Source organism: Rutilus rutilus (assembly GCF_951802725.1).
Source record: "Rutilus rutilus genome assembly, chromosome: 12".
Classification (NCBI taxonomy): domain Eukaryota; kingdom Metazoa; phylum Chordata; class Actinopteri; order Cypriniformes; family Leuciscidae; genus Rutilus; species Rutilus rutilus.
In genome coordinates this window covers 27287705-27303923 of record NC_140217.1, presented here as the reverse complement: position 1 = coordinate 27303923, position 16219 = coordinate 27287705, and the positions used below count along the sequence as shown (strand labels likewise).

At 36.7% G+C, this 16219-nt stretch overlaps 1 protein-coding gene across 2 annotated transcripts in view; it reads right to left on the bottom strand.

Moving 5' to 3' along the window:
* pik3r3b (phosphoinositide-3-kinase, regulatory subunit 3b (gamma)) overlaps positions 1-16219 on the bottom strand; it is a 175753-nt gene that overhangs the window by 72067 nt on the left and 87467 nt on the right. For both annotated transcript variants that reach the window (XM_084425505.1, XM_084425506.1), the window contains exons 5-7: positions 13122-13253; positions 6793-6994; positions 1393-1478 (exon numbers count right to left, since the gene is read on the bottom strand). In XM_084425505.1, coding sequence (XP_084281631.1) covers positions 1393-1478; positions 6793-6994; positions 13122-13253 — 420 coding nt within the window. The remainder of the gene's footprint in view (positions 1-1392; positions 1479-6792; positions 6995-13121; positions 13254-16219) is intronic.

Genomic DNA, 16219 nt, shown 5'->3' with positions numbered 1-16219 from the left:
AAACATCCAACTGGTTTAATTCATATTTATTGTATTCCTTTATTATAAAAGGCTGATGTTAACCTCCCAGGACAGTCTACTCCAGACTATCTCCAGACTTCCAATAGGCCTATATTCATTAAATCCTATTGCAGGAAGTTAAATGACTGAAACTCAATGTTTGGATTGTAGGTTGAAAATGAACAAAGACACTTGCTGTCCTGTTCCAGCCCCCTTTTCCTTACCAAAAGGGCCATATGGAATTCCCAAAGGCACAAGAAGTGCTGATAAATGATCATGGCCCGTAGGCCAAGATTTGTACATCAGGGGTCTGTTTATCGTCACTCCTTTAGTATGGCAGGGGAAGATATAATCTGCTGATTGTTTAGTTTGAATGTCTCACATTTGGGTTTCAGTCACATGTTCAAGGAAGGGATATAAGAAGAACAGTTACACTGTTGCTCTGCCTCTTCTTTTCTCTGGACTTTTCTCTCTTTTCTTTGTCTCTTCTTCTTGGGGGCTTTGCTCTTCCCATCTACCTGAGCTCAGCCTTCCATCTCTCTCTCTCTCTCTCTCTCTCTCTCTCTCTCTCTCTCGTAACATTTTACATATATGCTGGATACAATTAATGGTATATGATTTGATCATCTCATACATCTATTTTGTAACTATTTCAAGTGTAACCATAACTAGATAATGTCATTAAACCCTTTCAATTACAAATTGTTTGCTTTTGATTTAGTATTAACTTTGCAGTAAAATATAGTCACACTATAGCAATGCTCTCCCACATATTTTGCTATTCTAACTGCGCCTATTTTAGTCGCAGTGGTTGGTAATATGCAAGAAAGGAACAGTTTTACACCATCATCCTGATAACGTTTCTTTAGTCATTTGGCGATCCTGCAGCCTACAGTTTCACTGTAGTGAAACCACCCTCACAGTACATAAGGAACATAAAGGGCATGTTGAGCCAGTAGATCCATAACAACAAAGTTTAGATAGGCCTGGAGTAAAGAAGCAGCAATCTATGGATGCAAGTATCATGAACATTTACTGAGCCCACATCAACTAATCACTTTTCTCAACCTCACACAATTTATTGGCCTACATTCACAGACGACACTACTTCACATCTACTTCCAGATATGTCCATCCTCAAAGACATAAAAGCATGACTCTGTTCTTACAAAATCTAAATTTGAATAATTCTTGAAAGTTAACAAACCAATCTATCAATATATAAATATAAAACCTCGCTGGATTCTCATAAAAAGGAAGCATGTGGTGATCCAATAAGCTTTCAATCAATTCCAATGGTGAGTTATTAAAATTCAAGGTATACAAATAAAAGGTAATCCGAGAAGGCAGACCTACAGAAGATAAAGAAAATGAGAACCTCTGATGGCCTACCTGGAGCAGCTTGTATCTCCACTAGGCCTCCAACCATGATAAGTGCCTCAAGAATCTTCACATGGTGTTCTGGGTTTACATCCGCACTGGAGAGAGAGAGAGAGATATATTTTAAGAGCAAGTATATATTAGGGCTTTTCACACTTGAAATAGTTAACCCTGGGTCATTCTAAACCCCGGGTAAACTGATTCCTGGGTTAACTTGCTTCATGTTTCACACTGCTCATAATATACCCGGGGGTTAACAATTAATCTCTGGGTATGCATAAACTGACATTTCATGTCATGTCACATTCATTTCAACTGTACATTCCTAAACCCTGGGTTAACTTTCTTATTTGCATATTTGCGGGGTCAGTGTCATTGATTGGATGAACGCAGCATGCGACCTGTTTACATAAAAACTCTAACATTGCAGCATCCTAATATTGCCGACTGTACTTTCGAGTTTACTGAATGGATACTTCAGTCTACAAAGTTAAGAATGAAATGGTCTCTTCTTCACTCAAATTGTCACGTTTCCTTTCAGCATTTGACATTTTGCCTCTCAAATGCTGAATTTACTGTTTATATACAATGTGCAGTGTTTCCGTGACTGTACAAAGCACGCAAATATGAGCCCGGAATTGGTTGTCTGTTGCTAAACGTCTAGGTTTAACATTCTAACACCGCATCATTTTACACTGTACAAGTTTGGCACAGCAATGCGGGGTTAACAATGCAAAAGCGCAGAGCAGGCTTTCATAACTCTGGGTAAAAATTGGTGCTAAACCTGCTTCTAAGTGTGAAACGTTCCTCTACCCAGGGTAAAAAGCGGTGTTTAGGACGACGATAACCCGGGGTTAAGCGCAGTGTGAAAAGCCCTATTGTCATGCTAGGGTTAAAAGTGTCGTTAGACCTAAACAAATGCTCTGATATACAACTATTAGTCATGAAACATGGAAGCTCAAAAATAAGTGAAACTTACATCCAGAACAAAGTCAAGCATAATCGCTCATACACACACTGTAGGTCATGTCATGAGTTGCAGCAGCTAATCTACTTGGCGAACTGGTGACTGTTTATTTACGGTCGGAACTCGATTGGATTTTTAGAGGAGAATTTTCATTTGCTTATGTATTCAGATGCAATCCAGGTCTTGTGATGCCTCAATGACATCAGGTAGTGAGTGAAGCTGATGACTAACCAAAAATGATTGTTTGAGGCATAATGCATTCTCTCTCCCTCCTCCACTTCCACATCCCCCCTCTCCCTTTGCCTGAACTGCCCCAGAGCCATAAGACAATTGACAGGCCGCTAACAGCAAGGAAAGTCCCACTGGAGTCTCTTGGCAGAGGGACAAGAAAGCAGCTCACAATCGAATAAGAGCAAGGCGACTTAATGGACTACAATGTGCTGACTGAGTTACTCACTTGCACACTACTCTTTATTATGTGCACTAAAGTCCTTCATTCAGGAGGGCACTTTATAGAGGGTGTGAAGTCACCAGCTATTTAGTTATACTGGCCAAAAAGTATCATGGGATTACCATATTATTTGGACATGTACCATACTGATACCACAATTTCCATACAAGAAAATGCTACAGTTTATGAATGTGGTACTTATTCGGTACCACTGTATGCACTTCCATTCAAAAGTTTAGAAAAAAGTTTTCATGCTCACCAAGGCTGAATTTATTTGAACATAAATACATTAAAAGCAACATAGTAGTTACAACATTATGAAGTATTATTACAATTTAAAATAAGTTTTCTATTTTTATAAATTTAAAATGTAATTTATTCCTGTGATGGCGAAGCTGAATTTTCAGCATCATCACTCCAGTCTTCAGTCACATGATCCTTCAGAAATCATTCTAATATGCTGATTTGGTACTCAAGAAAAATGTAAACACTTAAAAACAGTTGTGCTGCTAAATAGTTTTGTGGAAATCCTTTTCCTCGGGATTCATCAATAAAAATATAGTTCATCATTGATTTGAAATAGAAATCTTTTGTAACATTGTAAAAGTCTTTACTGTCACTTTTGATCAAATGAATGTGTCCTTGCAAAATAAAAGTTCTACCATAATTAAATACAATATAATTTTACCTAAGGATCCATGATTATGACAATAATCACTACTGGTATAGTTATTATTGTTGTTATAATAATTACAGTATTACTATTGACATTCTTTTTGGAAGAATTATTGATTATTCTTAATTAGTGATGCAATCACAATTATCAAATCAACTTTTGGAATGTGTGAAAAACAAACTGTAATTTATATTTTGAACAAACTGTACAATTGCATCAAACTTAATCATAATCTGATTATTTGTATAATTAATTTAGCAGCATTAGTACAGTACATCCATCATTTACATTCGCTTGACCATGGTTCCACCACAGTAAATTTTAGGGGTCTCTATGGGGTGCCTCTGAAACCTCTTTTCCACAGTCAAGAATGACAGGGATCACAATAATGCTTCATTTAACCCGTGGCATAAGGAAATATGCAAAAATATGTTCCATTGTCAAAAATATCATCATGTATTTTAGTCTGATACAGACGTTTGGTACATAATAACAGTCAGGTTACATAAATAATTAAAGCTGCAAGCAGCATTTATCGGGTTCAAGCGCTTTAAGGTCTTTAAGCACATATTATGTTTTATTTAGCAAGCATGCAAACACTAAGAAAACTTAGGAAACCAAAAGTAATTTATAAAAAGATCATATAAGAGATTCAGTCAAGAATCATTTTGTACAGACATAAATATTGTATGTTGGATTGATGTTTATAATGAAGTTCATCCTGATAATGCATTGTCAGCATTTGAAAGATTATTTTACCCTTTGGTGGACATACATGCACCTATGGAAAAATGTACAGTGAAGAATGTTAGGGCACCATGGATTGTTAATGAGTTGAAAAACATTATGTTTGAGAGAGATGTGGCAAAGGGTATAGCAAACAGAACTGGGAACAAGGAAGATTGGGACGTCTGTTGCAAATTAAGAAATCAAGTAACTAAAATGAATAGGAAAAAGAAAAGAATGTTTTACAAAATTAAAATAAGTGAACGTAAATATGATTGTAAAAAAAATTGGTGTACACTCAATGGAATAATGGATAGGAAATCAAGTCAAATTCCTTCTTTTATTGATACAGGTGACTCATTTTTAACTATTTTTAAACCATATGAAATTGGAAATTATTTTAATAATTTTTTCATAAATAAAGTTGATAAATTAAGAGAAGAAATGTTGTTTAGCAGAACCAGTTTGCCACATCTTTAATATCAGTATTGAAAAAAGGGAACTTATACAGTAGTACAAATAGGTTCTGTACTCATAAAACGAGGCATTGGAAAGTTTGTAAGTACATCAGGAGTTTATTTAAATAACACTTGTTCTGTTTAGTTATCAGATGTTTTGACAATCACAATACACTTATTGTGACGCAAGTTTTTTTTTACATCCCCCCCAATCCCAATCCACCCATTTTATGTTATGTTATGTTATATTTTAACTGTTTACAAAGGCAGGGCCTGCCATCTTGTCTTTTTGGCTTGTTGTTTCTGATTGCACTTTAACCCCAAGGGGAAAATCCAGATCAAATCCCACAAGGGATAATAATAATAATAAAAAAAAAGTTAAAACTTGTTTTGAACAATTTCTTTGTCATCTGCAGATTGATTGATTTAAATCGGAAATCGGATTTTTTGTGAAAAAAATCTGGGATTTTTTTTTAGGCCATATCACCCAGCCCTACCTGTTATAGCGCCACCAAGTGGCCAATCGTCATTATTTTTTTCATGTGACCTCAGATTGAGCTCATGAACATGTGTCCCGAGTTTCCATTCACAAGTTATAGCGGTTTAAGTAAAAGTGGCCCCGGTCACATCGAACATTTTGGGTCCCCTTAGTGACCGTGAATTGAAATTTCGAATTTATTTGATGATTATTGATAGACACTCTCCAGAGAATCTTCACTGCACTGGTTTGGTTCCGGTAGGGCCAAAACCTAGGACTAGTTCGCAAAACTAGTTTTTTTGAAAAAACCTGAATACCCGAAAATTTTCCCAGGGTGACGAGCAAATCCGAGGCTACGCCTAACGGTTTAGGAGTTATGAGCCATTTTGTACTTTTGACCGGTGTAGCGCCCCCGTCAGGCCGTTCGGGGCTCGCCTTTGGTGACGTTGTAGGCGGTGTGAGTACTACCAGCCCTCAAAGTTTCAAGTCTCTACGACTTACGGTTCGGTCTGCCCGATCAGTATTAGATGGAGAATGCTGCATCATGGGAAAATTAACAATAACAATAGGGTTTCTTGCCTTGAACCCCTAATGAGTTATCAACATTCACTCCTAGTACTCTTCAAATGGCAAGTACAAGGTATTGTAACATAGTGCAACACATTTTAATAAGCATTCCCATCTGTTGTATGTAATGTGCTGTTCCTCTCAGGAGATTGTACTGGAGCTGCAGCCATTAAGGGCTGTCTTACAGTGGGCTGAGGGACAGATCAGAAATAACAGCTCCCTCATCTCTTTCTGCTCCACTTTAATTAAACTAGGGGAATAAAGATAGGCTTTGACATATGTTCAGCTGGGCTTTCTGCTGAAACAAAGAACATGTATGGACATGCATGTGTAAATGTGAGCATGTACGCCTTTGATCATTTTTATAGGACTGCTTTTTTCCACAAGAGCAACCACAAAATCGAACATGATAATACATTCTTTTCCGGCAACAAATTTTTTTCTCTTGTAATGCAGCTGGTCCAGAAAAGTAATGACTTATCTCAGAGCCAAGTCAGTAATTTATCTTGTTACATAATTTGTTATAAATAAGTTACCTTACACTCATACAAATAAATCCCATTAATCTGGATATATACTACCATTCAAAATATTTTTTTATTCAACTAAATCCATTACAAAAACTGACAAAAATACATTTTACAAAAAAAGATTTCATTTAAATGCTGTTATTTTGAGCATTCTATTCATCATGGAATCCCGAATTAAATGCATGTCGAAAAAAAGAAGCCGCACAACGGTTTTTAACATTAATCGTAATAATAAATGTTTCTTGAGCACCAATTCAGGATATTAGAATGATTTCTGAAGGATCGTGATTTGGAAGATTGGAGTAACGGCAGCTGAAAATTCAGCTTTGCCATCATAAGAATATATAATTTTTAAATAAATTAAAATAGAAAACAATTTTAAATTGTAATAATATTTCAAAATATTACTGTTTACTGTATTTTGATCAAATAAATACTGTCTTGGAATTACAGACTTTGTTCAAAAACATTTAAAACATATTTCCGACTCAAAACGTTCAAACGATAGTGTAGCTTAAAGACTTGTAGATTTCAGTTGACTACAAGTTATGGACAGTACCTGAAGTGGTTGTTTTTGAAGATGGCCTCGCTGTAGGCCAGAGCCAGAAGCCTGGGGCTTGCCTGAGCTGCTCCCCGACTTTCGGCCACCTTGCTTAGGTGACGGGTCAGATGAACCAGGAGCTGGTGGTTAGCCTGAGGCACACTGGGGGAGTCGAGGATTCTTTTCAGCTGCTGTCCACACTCCTCTATGCTTTGGGTCTCTGAGAGATTGATAAGATGAATACTGAAAGTTATTTTCGGTACTTCAAAGTATATTATAAGCCCAAAGGGCGATTTTTGGTGCAGGAAAAATCTGTAACCATATCATATACAAAACACACAAACAAAACAAACAGCACACACAACATTCTGACATCGTACAAGTTTAAAAGCCTTACAACAGTTGGAACAAAAGAATGCCTATACTGATTGCTTTTAAGTTTAGGCATACTAAAACATATACCAAAAGGAAGCATTGGAACATGGAACAGTGAATGAGTAAAATCTGCAAGAATAGCTCTAGCTTTCTGTAAGACAAACCGTTAAAAGATATTTGATAACCCGGTCTGCTTTATGCCAATAATCGTACTACCTTGGTTGACATGGACACTCGATAAGTTTCGATGATTAACAATTACATTACCATACCAACAGCATATAGAAAAGCAAAGTACAGATTCAATATAAGATTTATTGCACATGGTCATAAGAGTCCTACTGATATTAAAAGTACAGAGCCTTCGAAGACAGTGTAACCGCTGCTGGCCTTTCTTGCATACTGCTTCAACATAAGTATTGAAACACAACTTTTTATCAATGAAAAGTCCATGATACTTGTAACTCCCAGCCCATTCCACCATTTGACCTTTCGCTCTTGGTTGAGGAGCCAAACTTTTTTATGTTTACTTGCAAAAAGGCACTGTCACACCTTGTCATAAATTCCTTCACCACTCCATCAAAAGCCATTAAAAAAGCCATTCAAATATTTTATGATGTCAATGTAGATAATTTATCAGTATCTTTGTAATTTGTATTTACAGTATGTTATAATAATGGCTTCTGCCATTATCATGACAAAGCTGCTTCTTTAAAAACCTTTTTATGAACAGAAACTGGGAGTATTGATATATTAATGTTTCTTTTTCTGATTCCATTTTAAGATTCCCTTTCAATAATTAATTTCTTCAATAAAAGGGAGGGATTCCATGTGCTGATGTGATTAGAATTAGATTATTTTATTATATACTAATAATAATTTAATAATTTAAATACTTAAGTTTGCTGAGGCCCCCTTGCGGGCCCCAGTCCCCTGGTTAAGAACCACGGTTATAGAGGCATTCAAATGGTCATGATCTGATAGCACCAAAATAACTCACAACCCCCAAGCCCTTACTGAAAATCCTGATCTGTGATGGGAAAGGCAGAAGACAGAGAACAACATAAGTACAAAAAAATAATTATGGTAAATTATTTACTATAACATAAAATATTTCAGATTGAAATGCACTGATATTTTTGAATGGCCGTCAATGCATGAGATGCTTTGAGCAGCCAGATGATGCAATACCAAAATCTACCAGCAGAGAGAAACAGGCTAAACATCCCGTGGTTCTAATAATGTAGGTGGAACTCAAACAGCACCAAAGGACATTAGGGCACATAAAAACACAAAACCCATGACCTGGGACTGGAAAGTCAGCTCAGCAGGAGTTAAAGTGCTAGCCTAACATTGCCCTCGAGTCCATTGTCTATAAGCACCCACAAGGACAATGCAGTTATTTCGACAGTTTCCAACATATTGATGAGCTCCTTTGAGATGGGGTTTCCCACAGCAAAGAGGCCAGCATCTGTGATTCAGGCTTATTTAAGCTAAAGTGGACCCTGGTGGCACAGCAAAGATATGAGCATTTCATCCCCAAGTCCCTTATACACAATGAATATTTGTCTTCATCAGCCAAAGGAACAGGTACACAGTCTGGATATCAATGCAACATCAGCCAGTCTGGAAAGAAATAAGGGGGAATTCACTAAGAATGAACTGCTGATACCTCGGTTATTCACAATACATGCCGGGTTATAACTCTTGACACAATCATTTGACGAATAACTGCCACCATGACTGATAGAAAAGGTGCACTACATCTCTTTTAAACAAGATTTTCTTTACCACCTGCTTTTCCACATGCAATGTTCAAATACTCCAAACATGAAGGAATTGAATTTACAGAGATGTAATACATGTTGATTCTAAGCCACTTATTCAGTTATGAATAACATGAACAATATGTGCAATACAATGAGCAATACAGCATTTGTTACCAAACAAATACAAAGTTTGATTTGAATAATGTATTAGTAAACACTGAAATTAACATTAACTTAGATTAATAAAATGCTGTAGAAGTATTCATGTTAACTAAAATAATTAACTAATGATAACTAATGAAACCTTACTGTAAAGTGTTACCTATGATTCTAAGCCACCAAATATGTGACTTGTATATATGACTTGTATTAAATAGATTTAATAATAAATATAATATTATGTTATAATATTTAAATAAATAAAATAAAAAAACATTGTCAATTATAATTCTAAGCCAAAAATAAGTACATATATGATATGATATGATATGATATGATATGATATATGATATTATATTAATGTTTAAATAAATACAAATGTATATGTTTAAATAAATAAAACAAATGAATTCATATTTTTGGTTTTGTGCTCATTGACAACAAAAAAGTGTCATATAACAAAACACAACTAGTAAAAATGAACACATACTTTTCCTATAAATCATATTATTGTATAGTCAGCTTTATTCATCCTTTGATAACATAAGATGTACACATTATTTTATCATTTCCCTTTCATTTTTGAAGTAATAGTAATAGTCATAATTTTGTGTCAAGGGTGTCAGCTTGCAGATAGGCCAGTCCTGCAATACATTCAGTAAATCTTACCGGTCACAACACATACTACCTAAAAGCTGCTCTCACACAGACTTAGTACCCTGTCAAATGCATTTTTCCTGCATGAATTATGAGCATGAACAAAGCCATTAAGGTGTTGGCTGGTTAAGGCACTTCTGCCATAGTGCTTATAGAAGATAAGTGCAGAGAGGTCAAAGGTTATGAGCAGTGGGTGGCAGGTGGCAGGGGGTCGAGTGATGAATGTCTGACAATCTGCCGATCAGAAAACAGGTCAGTACTTTGACCTTGGCCTGAGACTCACTGACCATTGATACAAGAGGGCTTCTATTAGCAAGTTATATGCATGCACTCAGTAATACATGCACAGACACAGACACCCATGCCCCCAGTCTGGAGCCGGACGGTCCCAGCCCGTGCTGCCTCCTGGAGATTACCAATAGAGACTGACCCCTGTTCAATAAAGGCCAGCGTCATGGGCTGTAGGCCCTGGTTGGGAACTTGGCCGAGTCCATCTGGACTCAGCACGACACAACCGAGGGAAGGGGAGCCCTGCAGACAGCCAATCACATTCCTGGAAGAAGGAACACTGGCTACTGGCCAGCCAGATTGGCACCGGCGCTCAGGGCATGAGAGATACCACTGAGTAATGTTCTTAAAATGAGACTTAGACACTCGACGGTACTCAAAAAACACTAAATGGAGTCACATCTAGCAGAAAAATTACTTTTTGCACTTTTCTTCTATACTAAGTAAAATTGTCATGCTTTCGGAAGCAATACTTTGCTGTTTCGTGTTACATTTAAAGCTTGAAATGAATTCGATTTTTCTACCCTTAAGTCATGCATCATAAAACTCCTGGAGTTTTGGATAAAAAAAATGGATGTAATAGCTTGAATTGGTTTGTTGATTAAATTAAGGATATCAAACAAAAGCATGCCTGATTTCACAATCAAATGGATTTTATCCAGGAAAGAGGGAGGTAGGATTTGGCATTGTTAAGAGCACCCCATGACAAAGGGACTTTCCAGAAAAGCTTATTTGCCATAATAGCCCATTGATTTTTTTAGAACGGTTATTGCAAAAATGCTGAATATGCCATATGGCACGTCCTAGAGAGACTTAGCATTATAAGATTTGAAGACACATTGACCCAATACAAAACGTATTATAGCCCCAAGTACATTATAGTGAGTCATTGTCTTTTTGTTCACTGCATCATAAAACTAATATTAAAAATTAGTAGTAGTTATTATGATGCAATATTTCACTTCAGTAATTCCACTATATTATTAGTGGAAAAGATAAAATGTTTACTTTGCAGAACATCCTTAAATATTATTCAATCAATACATTTAAGGATATAAATTGTCTGTAAGAATTCTCAGGCATCAGAAACATGATGCAGCATTACTCAGCGAGGGTGCTTACATAATTTGGTTTGTCCTTACAAAGTCAAGCAACACTTTTGAGCAACCAGGCATATCTAAAAGATGGGGCAGACTCTGTGTACGCTTGTTTCATTTTCAGTGGGAGTAATGCAGAGCGAAGTCAGAGAGAGATGGTGTGAACCTACCCTCCGGCATAGTAGCGCCCCCACTAACACACACACACACACACACACACACACACACACACACACTTTTGACTCTGCCTCTCTCTTTCTATCAAACTACTTTTGTTCTCGGCCTCTCTCAAGCCTCTTTCTGCCCACTGAACATTTAGCATTTATATAGTAAAGAAGACAAACACACCCACCCAATTTAGTTGTGCATGTTAAACATTTCAATTCTTACATAATTTACTCACCAGCATGCAGTTCAAACTTTGAAATTTGAAGAAATGTACTGGATGGCAATTATAAAGAATGGACACTGAGGCTTTCAAGCTTCAACAATGAAAAAAAACTTTAAAAGTATCATAAAAGTGATACCATTAATTATTCACTGAAAATGTACTTAAATCCCAGATTTTATTGGCAAGTTTAGAGTTGACGAGAGATGCCGTTCAGCGTTCTTTAGAGTTGTATCTTTTCAAGGACTTTCCATTTCTCAAGTTCAATTCTCTCAATGAGACTCAATGAGCTATTGCATGATTTTTGAAGACTTAGAATCAGGGCTGGCCAGTGGCATAGGTGGTTGCTAAGCACCGTCAAATGAAAGCAGGAGTATAAAGCAAGCAAAAATATAATATCGGCAAAACTTATTTGACAAACTTTCCAGTGCGTATTTGTGTTTGAGCTCTGGAGAACGTCAAATGTTTCTATTTGTTTTTGCTGCGTTGAACAATGAAGCCAATCACAGACATGTCTGTTGATCTCTTGAACGAATGGCCAATCAGAGGTGTTTAAGTCAGAATCCACTGAACGTTCAGCCAGCAAGTTCTGCACGTTGGCAAATCCTCTCGATATAACAAACAAGTGTAGACACAATGTAAACAAGAGATTCATTGTGCAGTGTAGCTTCATTGATTATAATGGAACTTTGTGAGATCGCGATGAACTGAGAAGAGTGACAGCTTTTTAGTGATTTTAAATGGAGCATTCTTTGTGTCTGTTTATGCCAATTAACATCATTTTAGTACAGATTACAATATGTTTACTATAACAAAGTTGACATCAACGAAAAAGAAAGACCATAACAGTAATGTAAAAACGTAAAAATGAAAGAAATCACAAGTTAACAACTCTTCATGGCAGACATTGATGTTTGTGTATGTGGGAACAGGGTGATGGCAAGAGCTGTGAGAGAACGGCGCGAGGCCGGTGGCGATTGATAATGAACATCCAGCCTCGTATCTCATGGATGAGCTATGGAAGCATAAAAGGAGGAGTGACGACAGTGAAGGATGAGAGAGGACCAGGCCTGGACATTATGCTATGTTTTGTTTATGTGTGTGCGGCACGGCAGTCGTCCGTGAGGGACTGCCCCTTTTACTATCGTTTTGTGTTTATTTTATAGTTAAAGTGTTTGAATGTTCTCCGGTTCCCGCCTCCTTCTTCCCTGAACAAAATACATTGCTACAGTGTACTATTCTGAATAGCTTTTTTAGAACCTCTGGCAACCCTAACACTGTGGGCCGTATTTGCTTCTTGTAAACGGCAAGTAAAGTGCAGTGTGTTTTTATAATCATATCACTATTTGCTTTTTTTTGGGCCGGCCCTGCTTAGAATTAAGAATACAAGTCATACATACTACACACCTATGATACTTCTGTGCTTTCTTCATTTTAAAACTTGAAAGCCAAAGTACCCATTGTAATTGCCCCCCCCCCCAAAATTCATTAAAATGTTTACCATTGTGTTCCATGAAATGTATATATAAATGTTCTAAATATATATATATATATATATATATATATATATATTAAAAAATATTGTGGTGTTTACATGTTTTGTGTTCAGCTTACCCTGAGCAGTGTAGACCAGCTCACTGTACACTACAGCTGGGATGGGTGGGCAGGGCAATTCCTGAATGTAACCTCTAAGAGTATCAGCCAAAATGGACAGTTCATATTGCTCAAAGTCCACCCCTGCTGGGTCTGAGAGAGAGAGAGAGAGAGAGAGAGAGAGAGAGAGAGAGAAAGAGAATGGTTAATTATAGGCTCCCAGGGTGCTTTCTCGATTATTTACCCTTCCAAACCATGTGCCCTTGGCAAAACCCTATAACGATTCACTTACAGTGGTGGTCAGATCCCCTGACCATTCCTGCCTCCTCTGGGGACAACGACCCAGTCACAGGCTTAACAAAGAGAGTAAATTTGAGTGGAAGTCTCCCGGTCAATAACTCAAAGCCTAGGATAATGGCAGCTTGAAAGACTGCAATTATACAGTACTAATTTTAAAGGTCCCTCCATTGTGCTGAAATTATAATGGCATATTGATGTATTGGAAAGGTATAAAAGGCACTGACAGAACTCTCACATATTTTAGATCAGAGCTTTTTCATTTATAGTTTGGGTATAACTGCAGGTTCATAAATACTTTCCTACTGTACAATCCACAATGCCTGCAGAATGTTGGGCACTGAAACCCCATTTTTAGGAAGTGAACAATGTAGGAAAATATGTAGAGCCCAGAAGCATTTGAGTAATTTTGACACATTCATTGCACATGTTGGACATCTGGATAAAACTATGAATACAATATTGAGCTACCCATCTTTAAAATCTTTACTGAGACTTCTGATTCTCACGAATCATTCTGATTCATCTCTCTCTCCTTTCTGTACTTAAAGGAAGTAAATGAGTAGTTAGGTAGTAAGGTAAGGTAAAAGGTAACCCCCATCATATATTTGTCAATGGTGTTTTAATTAAACTTGTTTTATTATGGCTATGATATTTTCACCTGAATGAATGAATGAATTAACCTCTTCAATCCTTTACTGCTCTCCAACATCCCATGCCATTTTAATACAAGAAAAGTGTCTGACCCCTACGGATAAATTGTAACTGCATTGATCGTCCCTCTGACTAATTGTAAAATAAAGTTTCGCTGCGATCAGGTCCAGTGAAATCAAAAACCTATTAAGCTTTGCTGATGACCTTTTCTCTCTAAATGTGATTAGTTTGTTGACTTGCCATTATGCCTGCTTCCAATGCAAAGCTTGGTATTCCAGATGAACCAGTTAAGTAATACAAACTGCTTGGGAGGGACCTACAATGGAAGATGAAACCATAAAAAGACCTTAAAAAACCTAAAGAGCCCATATCACAGTAAAAAAATTATTAAAAATAAATAAATAAAAACAACATTAAAAAAATATATACAGATCATTATATGTGTTGAGAGTCTTTTTATTGAATGCAATTTAGTGTAATATACAATGAGGATAGTGAAAATACATTTAGTTTTTTCAAAAACATTTTGAACAATTAAAAATGAGAACATAAAATTGAATAATAATTATGTAATTTATAGGTCACTAATAAAATGCAGTGGAATGGGGGAAATACTGTAAAACTCAATATCATGAAGCTTCTTCTAAAAGTTGAACTTTTAACATAACAACTTTGTAACTAAAGGTGGCAAAACCTCAGTCTTACTTCCATCAGATAAAAAAAAAAAAAAAAAAAAAATCGCTTAAAGGATGGCTGAACAATTTGTCTCACCATCATGTTGATTGCACTTCTAAAAATGTGCAATTTATCAAGCCACTAAAGAAAAAAAGTGTTCTTTTACATTAAACTCACATGGCTGACAAACGGTGCTGGGCTAATATCAGGCAAGATTAGTGCAGGGATTTTCCATAACCCAAGTCCCCCTCTATCACAGAGGAACAGTCATGCGAGAAACTACCACCTATTGATCACAGTTTCTCAATGAATCCCATTTACTGGTCGCAATGTCCATTCTGAGCTTCCACATGTATTTCTTATTTTTCTTATCACCTTGACAGTGGATGCCCATCTGCTGATCTTTAATTTCTTGCCTGCCAGTGGCCCAAATTGATTGTTTCCCCCTGCTTGGCTTGATCCACATATTGTTGAAGTGTGCTTTTAAATGCCCAGTTTGTAAAGTGTCTAATCCACTATAAATAGATTTGTCTAGGTCATCAAGAAGCTTTTGCCCCATCCCTATCTCTCCATTCATTCATTTACATGCCTATCAATTAAACTCATTGTCAAATTCAGTTCTCGAAGCCGTCTAGCCTAAAACTATTGATCTGCCAGGCCTTTGTTTATTGTGCCTAACACCACATGTTGGTCACCGGGACACATAATCATTTATGATCATTTTGGCTTTACCCCACTCTCCACATTGACCCTATAGTACCTGATTAATATTTGTAAAGAGATGTCACATGGTGCAGGACCAAAAGGTTGTGATATAGCCTGAAAACCTTCAGACTGGTTTTAGAGGTTAGTGCTGTAAGTTAAAAGCCTTGAAACGAGTCATCAACATGATCCTTTGGGTAAAGGTCACCACTGGCTCTGGATAAAGCTGCCTCAGCTGGTCATTATCTGCTGTTAAAATTTTACAGATGGCTTAGTCCCTGTGGAAGCGCTGACCTACAAATCTCGCATGAGCTATGGAGGAAAATAAAGGTGTAAATTATAGTGGTCCCAAAAGCAGGAATATATATACATATATATATATATATATATATATATATGGTTTTACGTATCAGGACATAATAAAAAAAATCATTAGGTAAATGCAACATCACATGACATATTACACCGTCACCGTGTCATTATTTTTTTAAACAAAAATAAAGCCAAAATGGAGAAGTGACAAACTAATATTATTCATTTGCTTGTAGAGACACTTTTAGCAGCAATAACCTGAAGTAATTGTTTTCTATATGACTTTATCAATCTCTCCCATCGTTGTGGAGGACTTTTGGCCCACTCTTCTTTACAACATTGAACTTAATCAGTTCATTGAGGTTTGTGGGCATTTGTTTATGCACAGCTCTCTTAAGGTCCTGCCACAGCATTTCAATCGAGTTGAGGTCTGGACTCTGACTGGGTCAATGCAACACCTTGATTCTTTTCTTTTTCAG